The sequence below is a fragment of the Aricia agestis genome, chromosome 5 (genome assembly GCF_905147365.1).
Source record: "Aricia agestis chromosome 5, ilAriAges1.1, whole genome shotgun sequence".
Lineage (NCBI taxonomy): Eukaryota > Metazoa > Arthropoda > Insecta > Lepidoptera > Lycaenidae > Aricia > Aricia agestis.
In genome coordinates, this window is record NC_056410.1 from 13,588,904 (window position 1) to 13,603,199 (window position 14,296).

General features: G+C 34.3%; 2 protein-coding genes across 2 annotated transcripts; one reads left to right on the forward strand and one right to left on the reverse strand.

The window, feature by feature from the left end:
* Positions 1-1,200: 1,200 nt before the first annotated feature.
* On the forward strand, positions 1,201-2,901 carry LOC121727504 (U3 small nucleolar RNA-associated protein 18 homolog). The gene is made up of 2 exons (XM_042115393.1): positions 1,201-1,346; positions 1,603-2,901. Exons 1-2 carry the CDS (start codon positions 1,306-1,308, stop codon positions 2,873-2,875), a joined length of 1,314 nt encoding a protein of 437 aa, XP_041971327.1. The 5' UTR covers positions 1,201-1,305; the 3' UTR covers positions 2,876-2,901.
* A 7,155-nt stretch (positions 2,902-10,056) lies between these two features.
* On the reverse strand, positions 10,057-13,433 carry LOC121727506 (dnaJ homolog subfamily A member 1). The gene is made up of 8 exons (XM_042115396.1): positions 13,246-13,433; positions 12,626-12,830; positions 12,276-12,523; positions 12,014-12,172; positions 11,632-11,787; positions 11,356-11,527; positions 11,116-11,243; positions 10,057-10,433 (listed from the first exon to the last, which is right to left on the reverse strand). The coding sequence occupies exons 2-8, from the start codon at positions 12,822-12,824 to the stop codon at positions 10,284-10,286; spliced, it is 1,212 nt and encodes a 403-aa protein (XP_041971330.1). The 5' UTR covers positions 12,825-12,830; positions 13,246-13,433; the 3' UTR covers positions 10,057-10,283.
* Between the last annotated feature and the right edge of the window lie 863 nt (positions 13,434-14,296).

Sequence of the window (14,296 nt, forward strand, 5' to 3'; positions counted from 1 at the left end):
CCCAGATTATGCTTAATCTGATAGACGTTTATACTGATAACGTTTTATATTTTCGTTTCAACATATTTTACTCTTTAATTCTTTTGTTCTTCTTCTTTTCTTCTTCTTTAAGTTATGGCGGCCTCAGTGAGTTGCCAATGTCAGAGTGCTTTTGTTTTCTTTTGTTTTTTGAGATCAAAAACTGAGATAGTACTGACAAAAACGCATGCGACGCGAAATGTATGTAAACAAACAAACTTGATCGTAATTTGTCTCACTTATACAGGTTAATGAGCTACAGAGTCTTAATTATAAAGTGAAATATCGAAAAAGTCTTAGAATTCAAATTTCATTTAATCAGTTTCAAAAAAACCATTAACAGAGGTAATTTAATGAAATACTGCCGGGACCTCATTGCAACTATCAATAATAGAGGTTTCTCGCTAAGCCAGGTCCCGCTTAACCAGGTTTCACTGTACTTATAAATCAATCTCCCTGCCTTCATATTAACCCTCAAAGTAAGTATGTATTTTTAGCAAAACAGCAAAGCTTATCCAGTGCCCACTGCCCAGTTTTTGAAATCTTCAATGCATGTAATCGAATATTTGAAATCTTCAATGCATGTAATCGAATAAACGAACATCCACAGAAATAAATCAAGATAGAACGGCGACGTGCGTGCGTTGCTAAGGAATCGATCGTGTCAATTTTTACTTTGCATTTAGTTAGAACAAATAACTTACCTACCCGTGAAAAGAAATACCTCCTTTTGACTGATTCACTTTCGTACTTCTGTTTTTACAATTAGACACTGCACAGTGAGGCATTTTTGCACAACCGCTCCGGTGTAATCAAGTCGAGACGTGCGCGCTGACTAAATGAACGTTCAACAAATCTTGCTCACTTGTGCAAGATTGAAACACGCGTACTCCACCCGCTTAGCCGTTCTATCTTGATTTATTTCTGTGCGAACATCTATATAATATATAAAAATGGAATTTCAATTGTGTTAGTAACGCTAAAACTCGAAAACGGCTGAACGGATGCATCTCTTTAGTCGATGGATTGTGTGTGTTTCACTTCACTAGATTAGTAGTTAAAGAATATATATACGGTATTATCTATGGGCTCCATAGATTTAAACCATAGATAAAGTATTTAAACAGTCACTGTCATTTCTGTCAAAAATCACAATGTCAAAAATATAAACACATGTTTGGTGCTTAAGATGTGGGGTTATTAAAGTTTTTATATTTCTTTAAATAATTATACAAAATTTTATAATAACTGTAACCAGTGCTTTTGATAACAATACAATACTTAAAAATGAAACGAAAAACTTCAACAATTGATGAAGAGGAGGCAGGGTAATACATTTTGCTTATTACTATTAAATCTATCTATATAAAAATGGATTTTCAAATGTGTTAGTAACGCTAAAACTCGAAAACGGCTGAACGGTTTGGGCTAATTTTAGTCTTAAAATATTTGTAGAAGTCCAGGGAAGGTTTTAAAGTGACACGAAGTTCACCGGGACAGCTAGTATTAACATATTGTCATAATTTGTATATACCATAATATAATGCTTAAGTGTAATCATAATAAAAGCATTATTTCTTTCAGCTTATCTTCAATTCTGTTCAATAAATCTAAAAAATTATCAAATAACTTAGCCCAGCAAACTAAAATTGAATGTGAAATAGATATAAAACCGGTATGGGTTGATGAAGATGATGAAACTTTGAAAACAAGTATTGTCCCTAAAGCTAAAAATGATGGCCTCTATGTACAAAAACTCAAACAGAGATATGAAACTTTAGTTGGAACTCCAAGCTGGGCTAAAATTTTAAAATCGGAGAAACAAGAAAGAACTGAAGAAGACAAATTGCTTAAATCTGTTGGTCATTTGAAACGTGCGACCACCAAGGGTCTTAAAAAAGAATATTTAGAAGTAAGATCATTTCCCAAAATCAATTCTGAAACTCGCAATGAGGGTGCCATAATAAGTTGCACAGAATTTCATCCAAAAATGAGTGTTGCTCTAGTTGCTGGACATTCAGGAATTGTGTCGCTATTTTCAATTGGAGGAGAAACTAACCATAAATTACATAGCTTCAATTTAAAGAAATGGAAAGTTACAACTGCTCAGTTTAACCCTGACGGTACTGAGGCATACATAGCTTCTAACATAAGCCATGATTACTGTGTTTACAATTTAGTCAAGGCGGAACCTAAACTAGTGCAGCTACCTAGAGTAGTAAAGAAACCAACTAATTTTACATTGTCACCAGATGGCAAACTTATTGCAACAAGTGATGGATTTGATGAAGTTTATATTGTATGTATAGAGTCTAGGGAACTCATAAGATCTTTAAAACACAACAGTAAGGTTCAATCTTTATGCTTCAGTAACGATTCATCCCAGCTGTTTACCTATGGTGTTCAAGGAGAGGTTACATTCTGGGACCTATCAACTTACAGAGCAAAGAATAAGTTTTTTGATCATGGGTGTGTTACAGCCTCTTGCATTACCACTAGTCATTGTGGAAGATTAATAGCAACAGGTAGCGGCGAAGGCATAGTAAATATATATGATACCACAAAAATTGATTCAGAAGAGCCACTACCACAGAAAATTATTTCAAATTTGAGAACAAAGGTTTCCCACTTAAAGTTTAATCCGACAACGGAAATATTATCGGCAAATTCTTATGTGTATCCAAACGCTTTGAAATTAATTCACATTCCATCATATACTGTTTTCTCTAATTTTCCCAGTGAAAATTTGCATCAAATCCAAACAGTAAGCTTTTCACCTAATAGTGGATATTTGGCTTTGGGTAATAACAAGGGTAGTGCATACCTTTACAGATTAAAGCATTACAAAAACTACTAATATATAATATATTATCATCATTTATTGAATCATTATGATTTTAATTTTTAAGTAATAAAGTTGTTTTAAACATAGAACTGTATTTTATTAGGCGCTTTGCAGACGATGGGGCGGGGCGGGCCGGTCAATTTCGCCGCGGACGATCGTACAATTACAAACGCACACGGCGGGCAAAAAGACCGCGCCGCTGGTGCCCGGCGGGCACTGGCGGCGCATGTCCACGGCTGCCCGCCGTGGATCACACAAACCAGTTTACATGCAGTATCGCAGACGGCGTGCGCTTTGTGTACGCGGCGCGGGCAGCCGCAGACATCGACGGGCGTACGCGGCGAAATTGACCGGCCTGCCCCGCCCCACAATAGACATAACTACGTTTACTCTGATTCTGTCTACTCGGTCCGCCCCGTCGTCCGCAAAGCGCTTCAAGGGTGGGTTGCACCAACACACTTTAACAATAACTACAATGCAAAATGTCAAATCTTTGGTTAAAGTAAAAAATGGACACCATATTTTAACCTAAAGCGGGGAATTGGCTACCGCACAGTGGATCGAAAATCGAGTTTCATAGACATAGGAACTTGAGTTTCCAGATGTAATTTTTTTGGGCTGAAATATGTTCTCCTAGTTGTTATTATATAACAAAATTTAAAAAGACTCAGCTGTGTGTAATAATAAGGGAGTTATAATTTTTTAAAGAAATTTTTGTATGGAGCCGACAGGAAAAATGAGCATATCTCTGGAATCGCATGGTTGGCCGTTATATCCTCACACACTATTATAGTACTAATTATTACTCACATTTTGTCATATTTTGTATTACGGCACCATTTGCGATTTTTTTTCTAAAATTCATCAAAATTAAAAATATTTATTCTAAGTATTTGTTGCAAAAGTTCATGTTGGCTGCGTTCCAGAAGACGTTAATTTTGACCAAAACGCTCAAAACGTCCTCTTCTGCCGTTCCATTTGACGACCGCGGTCGTTTTGATCGCAGCTATGACGTCACTCATGACGTCATCATTTTCGCTCAAAACGACCCTCGACGAAGATGGGTCAAAGTGGGCGTTCTAGTTATTTTTTTAATTTTAATGTAATTTATCGCGAAAGCCATGTTCGGAAAGTATTGAAGAGAGAGTAGAGACAAAAAAGCTTCATATTATTTCATTACAAATAATATTTTAATTGAAATACATATTATATTAAATAAGATTTAATAAAATATTTTGATTGGAAAAGAAATTGTTTTAAATGAAAGGTCAAATGATTTCTTATAAAATTTATTACTAATTTTCATTTCTCCTGTACCTGTTGACTTACTCGTACTTGACTTAGCATTACGCGGTATTGTTACCTAACGTTTATGTGACAATAGTCAATATTCAAAGTATTTGGTTTTTTCATTAAAATATGATTCAATGTGGAAACTGAAATAAAATAAAAGTTTAACTAAATAAAAAATAATATGATTACTTCAGTAAAAAAAATGTAATACTAAAAACGAAACAAATATTATATTATGTATTTTATTTGTAAAATAAATGTAACTAAGTATAAACAATTACTTTTATTTACGATTTGAAGAAAAGGATGAATATCCAAGTTCTGTTCAATGTAAGTACTTATGTATAAAAAAAATTATAGTTCTTTTTTTAAACTTTTCTCAAAACGCTCCATAATCCGTTCCACTTGGGTTTGTATCACTGACGCTCACATGCTAGTGGAACGGGAAAAACTACGGTCTTGAGCGTGAGCGTTTTTAACGTCATCTGGAACGCGGGGCTAGTGGTTAAATGAGGTCTCTTTCATATTATTTTTAAACCATAGGATCACATAATTGGCCAAGTGCGAGTCAGACTCGCGCAAAAAGGGTTCCGTACCATTATAGAGCAAAATTAGGCCATAAATTGTGTTTTTCTATGAGAGTCCCACTTAATTTTATATTTTAGTGTAATATTATAGTTAAATATGAAAGTACACTTTTAACTAAGGATTGTGTAAAAAATTCAAGAACCTATCTGTTGCCATTATTGATATCTAAGAGCAAAAAAGCCCAAAATTCACGTTTGTTGTATGGGAGCCTCCCTTAAATATTACATTTATTTTGTTTTTAGTATATTTTGTTGTTGTAGCGAAAATAGATATTACATAATCTGCGTCCTGCGAAAATTTCAACTAGGTATCTAGCTATATTATACTCAAAGAGTAGATGATTAATAAAGCTAAGTACAGTGTTGTTGAACCGTTTAAACTATTTATTAGGGTTCCGTACCCAAAGGGTAAAAACGGGACCCTATTACTGAGACTTCATTGTCTATCCGTCTGTCTGTCTCCAGGCTGTAACTCAGGAACGGTAATATAGCTAGATAGTTGAATGTATATATCTATGATATTGAATGTACCTACTGTCACTTCTTGGTGGAAATTCATCTTCAATTAAATAATTATACACTTTCCTTGCACTTATTCCACTTTATTTTAATATATTTACCTATTACAAAATTGTTAAATTCACGACCGGTTTCGAAAAAATCATCATCAGGTGTGTAATAAATATATTAAAATAAAGTGGAATAAGTGCAAGGAAAGTGTATAATTATTTAATATGTAATATCTATTTCCGTTACAACAACAAATACTGAAAAACCGGCCAAGTGTGTGTCGGGCCACGCACAATATAGGGTTCCGTAATTGGTTCCGTAGTACCGCTAGTTTTTGAAATTTTTTGTATGGTCAGTGAACGTACAATCTTAACATACTAAAAACATCATCTCAGTTACTTCCAAAGAAATTTTAACGAAAAGTTCCTTTATACTTCGCCGAATACATTTTTTTTAGTTGATCGACTCAATAACTTATGAAGTCTTCTTAGAACTTCTTCCACTTTAAAACTTAATATTTCACAAACGGATCCCTAAATCGGAAAAAAAACTATGAATATTAATAATATTTTAAAAAAACCTATCCATACGATAGAGTGGACGCGAAAAAAAATCCCCGCTTGATGTGTAGGGAAGTTAAAGACAATATTTATTTTTTTTAAGATTTCATGTAGGTACCATTTTGTCGGCATCATTAATATGTGCATTCATGCCAAATGGGGGCTACCGCGTGTGAATTTTCCGCTAGAGGCGCTAGTGTCGCGCGAGGTCCAAAAACGTCTATTTTGTACTAGGTTTTCGTGACATAAATTATTATTTATGCAATTTACCTGTTGAAAAGTGATCTCCTTCGTAAAATTATCCCAAAAAGTATTATTTAGCGATAAATGTAAATGCTTTGAGAGTGAAATTAAGAAAATAAATGTATATTTTTGTTATTTTCTATTTTTTTAATAACCTTATGGTTATTAAAAATAGCAAAAGTAAAGGAGATATTATTTAATAAATAGGATTTTAGATTATTATAAAGTCGACTTTAATAGCTATACTTCGGACCTTAGTCGACAGTTGCGCCATCTAATGAGCAAGAAAACGGTAGCCCCCATTACAGCTTTGTAGGTGCTATAGTCTCTGAGCAAAACCGCGGATAGACAGACAGACAGACGGACAGATAGACAGACAGACGGACAGACGGACGGACAGACCAAAACTATAAAAGTTCCTTGTCGACTACGGAACCCTAAAACAAAATAAAATTAATATTTAAGGGAGGCTCCCATACAACAAACGTGAATTTTGGGCTTTTTTGCTCTTAGATATATCAATAATGGCAAAAGATAGGTTCTTGAATTTTTTACACAATCCTTAGTTATATGTGTACTTTCATATTTAACTATAATATTACACTAAAATATAAAATTAAGTGGGACTCTCATAGAGAAACACAATTTATGGCCTAATTTTGCTCTATAATGGTACGGAACCCTTCGTGCGCGAGTCCGACTCGCACTTGGCCAATTATGTGATCCTATGGTTTTAAAATATTATGAAAGAGACCTCATTTAACCACAACATAAACTTTTGCAACAAATACAAATAGAATAAATAATTTTAATTTTTATGAATTTTAGAAAAAAAAATCGCAAATGGTGCCGTAATACAAAATATGCCAAAATGTGAGTAATAATTAGTACTATAATAGTGTGTGAGGATACAACGGCCAACCATGCGATTCCAGAGATATGCTCATTTTTCCTGTCGGCTCCATACAAAAATTTCTTAAAAAATTATAGCTCCCTTATTATTACACACAGCTGAGTCTTTTTACATTTTGTTATGTAATAACAACTAGGAGAACATATTTCAGCCCAAAAAAATTACATCTGGAAACTCAAGTTCCTATGTCTATGAAACTCGATTTTCGATCCACTGTGTAGGTACCGGGCCGCCCGCCAGGGGCAGGTCTGTTGCATGTCTGCTCGTCAATTCCTAGGTACGGGCACAGACATGCCCGTTGGCCCGAGCCCGCAGCCTGCCCGCGAGATCGCATTTCGCGGGCACGGTCAAGTCTGAACATGAATGGTCACGACGGACGGCCCGTCGGACGCCCGGCGGAACGCACTCTGTTCATACATTTTGTTGTAGACCTATCATACTAAAAGAATTTCTGACGTGTCAAAATGTATGAGCGGGGCGGGGCGTCCGAATTTTTGATATCAGAAATTCGGATAATGTGCGGCCGGACTAAAAAGGACATATTATCTTATTTTAACTAATATAATATAGTATAGTATAATATAGCTAATATAATATAACTACTATAATATAGAGTGACTCTAAAACTAGAGAAAGGTTTATATTTATATATCATAATCATTTGTTTTACAGATTCCCTCAAGATCCTCTAATAAGAGGAAAATGGCTGAAATTAATTGGGCGTGTTGGTTGGAATCCCAAGAAGGTTATTAATCGAAAGATTTTGAACGTTTTCTGGGACCATATGTTCCCATTTGAATATCAAGGAGTCAAGAGACCACCACTTTTGTGAACATGATACCTACTCGAAACAATACAATGCACAACAAAAGAAAAATTTTGAAAATCGGTTCATAAATGGCGGAGTAATCGTTGAACATACAAAAAAAATATATCCAGAGCCGAACGTCTAGACTCCTCCTGTTTGGAAGTCGGTTAAAAATAATTGTAATAAAAAATATTATGATAATAAGAATAAAATATAATATACTAGTATAGTGTGTTGTTTACTTTCAATGTAAGGGCTGATTTACCAGATAGATTTTACCTGAGTAATAAATAAGTAACTTTATAATGTGTTATGTGTATATTATTTACCCCTCTAAGAACCTCATGTCATAACATATCCGACGATTGAAAAATCATTCCAAAAGAAAATATGTATCTACTTTTCAATCGTCACCTTTTTTTGCCAATTAAAATTTATGATACCTAATTTGAAATACAAATCTGTCAAAGTTGCATATTATTTATTTCTTATAGAAACTCAGGTAAAATAATTACTCGAACGGACTATACTATCGATAGCAAAATACCATACTATCGATAGTAAAATGTACATCACTAGCACACGCACACATTGACAGATCGAAAATGGTCACGCATTTTCGGGTTGTCAGGTGGTCTATACGACAGTATATATTAAGTCTATGATCCTAAGCATATGCTACCAAAAAGTAAGATTTTGCACCAAGGTATGCTATGGTTCCGAAGATAATAAGAGAACTCCGGATTCCTTATAGATAAAAGTTTGGGGGTTCCGGCGTTGTTTTACGAAGAAAGCATATTATTATGCAACTATGTAAATTACATTCATCATCATCATCATCACTACCATCACACCACAGACCAATTATACATAAAACTCTTGAATCCCATAAAAAACCAGCGTGTCTGCAGCTTTTAGTTCTCACCTGAACGATAGATGGCGTTGAGTGTATCAAATTAGCCTAACAAATAAAAAATACAAGTAAATGCACCATCTAGTAGACTATTTTTAAAACACGTTCACAAACTGCAAAATTCTCCCAAAGATGTCGCTGATTAATTTTAATCGGAAATGACATTTATTAAAGCTTTCTTAACTCTTTTTTGGCTCTTAAAAGCTTTGACACAAATTTTGTTGACATCGCGCGCTATAAACTGAAGTCCACGCGGACGAAGTCGCGGGCAACAGCTAGTAATTTTATAAATCAAACACTGTAGGTAATTGGAGACAAAACTTTTATTATGATGAAAATTTGAAGCTATGTATTACATGGATAATAATTATTACTACAGTTTCTATAACCAGTACCTATGGGGCTATGACCTATGTATAAATAATATTGAGTTAAAACTTAGTTATCACTGTTGTACAATTTTGTTATTGAAAATTGAAATAAATAACTGACATTTGTTTGTGTTTCCACTACTACAGTAATAAAATATGTTCTGTAAGTATGTAAGTAAACAAAATATGATTATAACATAATCACAGGTGTTGCAACTTGCATATTAATATTATGTACTTAGGTACTTTGTTTTATCTAAGCATTCAGTATGGACCTGAGCTAATATTGAGTAGCAATTATATTATGTTTTTTTTTTTTTTTCAATTAAAAGCACAATTAATATGATGATATCAATGCGTGACAGACAATGTAGAACTCAAATAATTATAAACTGATGCTGACAATATTCTAATTCTAAACCCAGGGGTTTTATTGCAACAAAATTACGTCATATTTGATACAAAATCGTCATTAATGTTAATTGTATCTTATATTGACTAAAAATAATTTTGTATATTTATTTCAGACATGTTGGAACTCACACATAAAACCATGTTAATTGTATCTTATATTGACTAAAAATAATTTTGTATATTTATTTCAGACATGTTGGAACTCACACATAAAACCAATTTGCTACTATGTAGTTCTCGACAACATTAATTTCTCTATTGAAATAACAGATAATATGCTGCCATCCAAGGCTTGGCAAGCATCCACAAGGCACAAGCGACCACAAATCTCACTTGGCATTTGGAAGTCGTTTACACGCATGTGTACGTACATCCATGCAAGCGCCCTTTGATGTGTCCAAAAACCGACACTACACCAGATCAGATACAAGCGTCCACAAGCTCACGCAAGCCAAGCCAGATACTCTCTTTACAGGCTTGTGCTTGAGGACGCTAATCAAGCCTTGGCATGCATGGAAACGCAGCATTATCTTTACAGTAATTGTATGTGTTTTAATAAGACTAAAAATACGACAATGAAATTAAAATAAATAAGTTTATTGTGAGACAGAAATACAGAACCAGTGCATGAACAGTTTACAGAATATTTTGTTATACTCAAATGAGTAAGATTACAAAATAAACTATGTAAATTGCAAGTGACATGAAACACATTACAACAGTTGTAAACCAATATACAGCTCTAGGAATGAAGCCAAAGATCCTGTTACATAGGTCCATAGAAGGTGCATAATATGATGTAAGTAGTTTAGCCAGTGGCGCACTGTACTCTGTTCATGCCAGGCTGGTCATCGTCCTCGTCATAAGCTGCCCCGGCGTGGGCGCGTCGTCGTCTGTTCTCCATTTCTGGATCCAAGTCCATCAGCTGACACTCCTCAGCCAACTCGGGAATTTCGACCTGCCACACAAATTGCATTTGGTAAGATTTATATAATAAAAAAAAAAACAAATGAATATTCAATATGTAGTAAGATAATATACTATAATCTCTTCTAGTAGAAAATTTGTATTGATAGGTGGAGCAAATTTTTTATTGATTGTTCTTCCTTCAAAGGTATCTGGTACAGGATATTAAATTGTGAACCTTGAGCCCATGGTTTGAGGGTGCTAATATTTCTAGGACTAGCTTGGTTGCGGCTATGAGGATGCGATCAGGACACATTCCACTCAACAAGTAGAAAGGGTTTTATTGAAAAAAAAAAAAGAATTGTATTCACTATAGGGTTACAGAAGACTTAATGCAATTGTTGGTGGATTGTGGACAAAATCGTGATCGCAGAAGCCAGTTGAGAAAGAGGTGACGCCAGAAAATTATTTTGGTGTTGCCTCTTTCGCAAGAGGCCCATACTATAATCAAATTCTATTTATTGTCAATGAAGGGTCGCATAGTTTAATTTTTAAACTAATTTTGAATAATACTATGAGGCTGTCATAGATGCCAAATGCATTTATAAGCCTCTTCAAAAATTAAAAAAAAAGCTCTTCTAGTTGACTTTTCTTAAATTGGAAAAACGGAATGAAAGGTGAGTTTTATCTAAAATTAAAAGATGAATTTAAAATATCTTAAATATGGTTCTTACCACAGGTCTAGGTGGAAGGCAATTTTCTAATGCTGGAATGACTTCAGGTGGAATGCGGTTCGGGAAATTAACTAAGAATTGCATTATGAGTTGTCCCTTTTCAAATGGATTTTTGTACATGGGCATACCTGAAAAAAATTCGTTTGAGTATTTTTCACAAAAAAAGTTATTGCTCTGTTTTTAGGGATTCTTTCTTTTAAAATAATAATTAATTAAAATTAATAGTAATAGAAAGCTCACCTTCATTCATAACACACTTGACATCGCCATGTTTGGTCACCTCTCCAGGTAATACAGTTACAACTATATCCCTGTCATCCAAAGTTCTTATTACTTTTTGGAAACCACACAACGCTTCAACCAACTCAATATTCATTCTGATTATCAAATCATTTCCAGATCGCTTGAATACCTAGAAGACATAAAATGTTCAGTAAAGTAAAAATCCCCCTGTGATGATAAGTAAGAAAGATTTTTGAGATAGTATAGGAAAAATATCAATCAGATGATATTTACCTCATGTTCTTTCTCGTCCAGGACAATAATAAGATCACCAGGTTCTAGCTCCGGTTCCTGGTCACCTTCTCCACTAAATACTATTTTCTGACCATCATTCATACCCTTATCAATGTGCACTTCTAGAATCTTACGCTCTCTGACAGTTTTGCGTCCCTGTAATGTTTGGAAATTGTTTTAATAAATGAAAATAAAATACATTGTGAAAGATAAGAATCTATATATTATGCTCTAATTGGTGTGATAGCAAGAATAATTATTATAGAAAAAATGTGCAAGAAAGATTTACTCTTAACAAGAATTGTTTTTAGATTTGTTGAACATTGTATGTAGATTGATTTTCATGTATAAGTTTTATTTACAAAAGCAATATGATACCAACCTGACAAACTTTGCAGCGGTCTTTGGGATCAATAATTTCTCGTTGACCACGGCACTCTGAGCACACAGTTTGGATTTGTTGAAGCATACCAGGACCGAGCTGTTGAATCTGCACTTGCATTCCAGAACCACGACAGGTGGTACAAGTTTGCACTGCTCCCTATAATTTACAAGATAAAAATATGTTATATAACAATTCTCATTAAAATTAAAATATTTTATAAAGAAAAAAAGTAAGATTGCAAAAACTTAACACAACATACCTTCTTTCCACCTCGTCCTTCACACTTATCACAGATTACATTCTTTTGAAGAGCCAACTTTCGGACTGCACCTTTGTAAAGATCTTCCAGAGTGACAGAGAGTTGATGGATGACATCTTTGCCTTTTCTTTCTCGACGTCCACGTCGTCCACCACTGAATCCACCTCCAAAGAACATGTCAAACAAGTCCATGGGCGAGGAGTAGCCACCACCGCCGCCACCTCCCTCTTTGAGAGCCTGTTCACCTCCTGCAATAAGTTCCTTTGTTAGTTTTTTCTTTCACACATTACAATAATTGACTACATTTTAAAAATTGCTTAAATAGCAATAGTATAAAGAAAAATGTTTACCTTGATCATAAATCCTCCTCTTGTCTGGGTTTGACAGCACCTCATAGGCTTGAGAGATCTGCTTAAATCTCTCCCCTTCATTGGGATTTTTGTCGGGATGGTATTTTAAAGCTAATTTCCTGTAAGCTTTTTTCAGTTCATCTGTAGTGCAGCTTGGCTTGACGCCCAAAATGTCATAAAAGGTAGTCTCCTTCACCATTTTTACCTATAAGGACAAAAAACAGTTATGAACCTATTGATATAATAGTTTCATTAGCGCATGACAGTGTGAAGCCTATGGTGAGACCTAGAAATCTTTCAAATTGTTGTCCCTAAGTTTCTTCACCGTAACTAGGACTATTCTAATTATTTTGAGTATTTGAGAACATCATTAATGTTAGGACAATGCGTGACAATGACAAGCAGTTTATTTTATTCACAAAAATCAGGAAATCGGACAGGGTTATGAATTAAATTAACAATGGCGTACTGCTTACTAGTCACAAAAAAGAACGAAATAGCTATAGGAGCATATAAATTGTGGAAAGATTGATGCGTTAGACGTGTTCAAAACTACAATTCAAATTATTAATATTTATAGAAAGGCACACAAAAAGGTTAAAATAGAATGTTAATCTTACCTTTCACACCAATAAATGCAAACACTTTTCTTCTGCTACAAAATTCAAAAAGTTATTTCAAGTATTATTTTTCACAAGATTTCACTGAGTAGCGCGTTTCAACTTCAGCGAAACACAATCGGCAAGTGTAGAATCACTAGAATGACGTCGAAATGAATTAGAACGTGCTTTTTCGAGAAAATTCTGGTTCTCCGTTCTCCAGTCCATTAGGGATGTCTAATTTTTTGTCGATATCGATTATTATCGATATTCAGACGATTGAGTAGTGACATAGTAGAGTAGCGTGCATGCTTATTAATATATTTAAATAAATAATGTTGCATAATATTGGAAAAATAATACATGAATGTTATTTGTATTTTATATTTAGCTTAACGTTTTACTGCATCACCATAGTCCGTCAAGAAAGTGAAGAAATTAAAAAGTGGCAAAATCGTAGTGTCATCCCTTTTTCTTAGGATGCGAAAGGGATGACACCACGATGTTGCCACTTTTTAATTTCTTCACTTTCTTGACAGACTATACGCTACTCGTTTTATATTAATTAGATAGGTACATCACTACTTTAATTTTTTTTTGATTCGTCCCGGACCCCGGTCGGGACCAATGTCGGGACCATAGATAAAGTAATATGTAGTCTTAGCCCGTCATCGCGTGGCCATTTTGTGCTTATTTTCATACAAGTCGTGTGCGTTTATTTTCTTGAATATTTCTATATGTCGATTATTTCGAAGCACATTATGATACAGGAAAGAAAGACAATTAGTTCATGATATCGATTACTATTATTATAGTTCAAGTGATGAGAATCCGTAAACACACGTAAAAAGCTATGCAATTTTTATAGCCAAATTATTAATTGATGTGACATTTTTAGCACTAATGCCTTCTATGGCACGAATAAGGGATTAATAAACTTATAAATTATCTTTTTTGCTTACAAAAATACCGATTGAAAAGCCCAAAAAACGTTGTTCAAAACTTACGTATTTAATGTTAAATCCACGTGTTTGAGGCATTCTTTGGCCATTCTTATGGTTTATTATTTAGC

What these genes read in the sequence shown, in the direction of transcription:
- LOC121727504 (XM_042115393.1), top strand. Translation starts at nt 1,306, where the DNA reads ATGAAACGAAAAACTTCAACAATTGATGAAGAGGAGGCAGG. An exon ending in ATTGATGAAGAGGAGGCAGG is followed by an intron (nt 1,347 to 1,602) that starts GTAATACATTTT and finishes TATTTCTTTCAG; the next exon opens with CTTATCTTCAATTCTGTTCA.
- LOC121727506 (XM_042115396.1), bottom strand. Translation starts at nt 12,824, where the DNA reads ATGGTGAAGGAGACTACCTTTTATGACATTTTGGGCGTCAAGCCAAGC. An exon ending in ACCGCTGCAAAGTTTGTCAG is followed by an intron (nt 11,788 to 12,013) that starts GTTGGTATCATA and finishes CAAACATTACAG; the next exon opens with GGACGCAAAACTGTCAGAGA. An exon ending in GCCTTCCACCTAGACCTGTG is followed by an intron (nt 10,434 to 11,115) that starts GTAAGAACCATA and finishes TTTGTGTGGCAG; the next exon opens with GTCGAAATTCCCGAGTTGGC.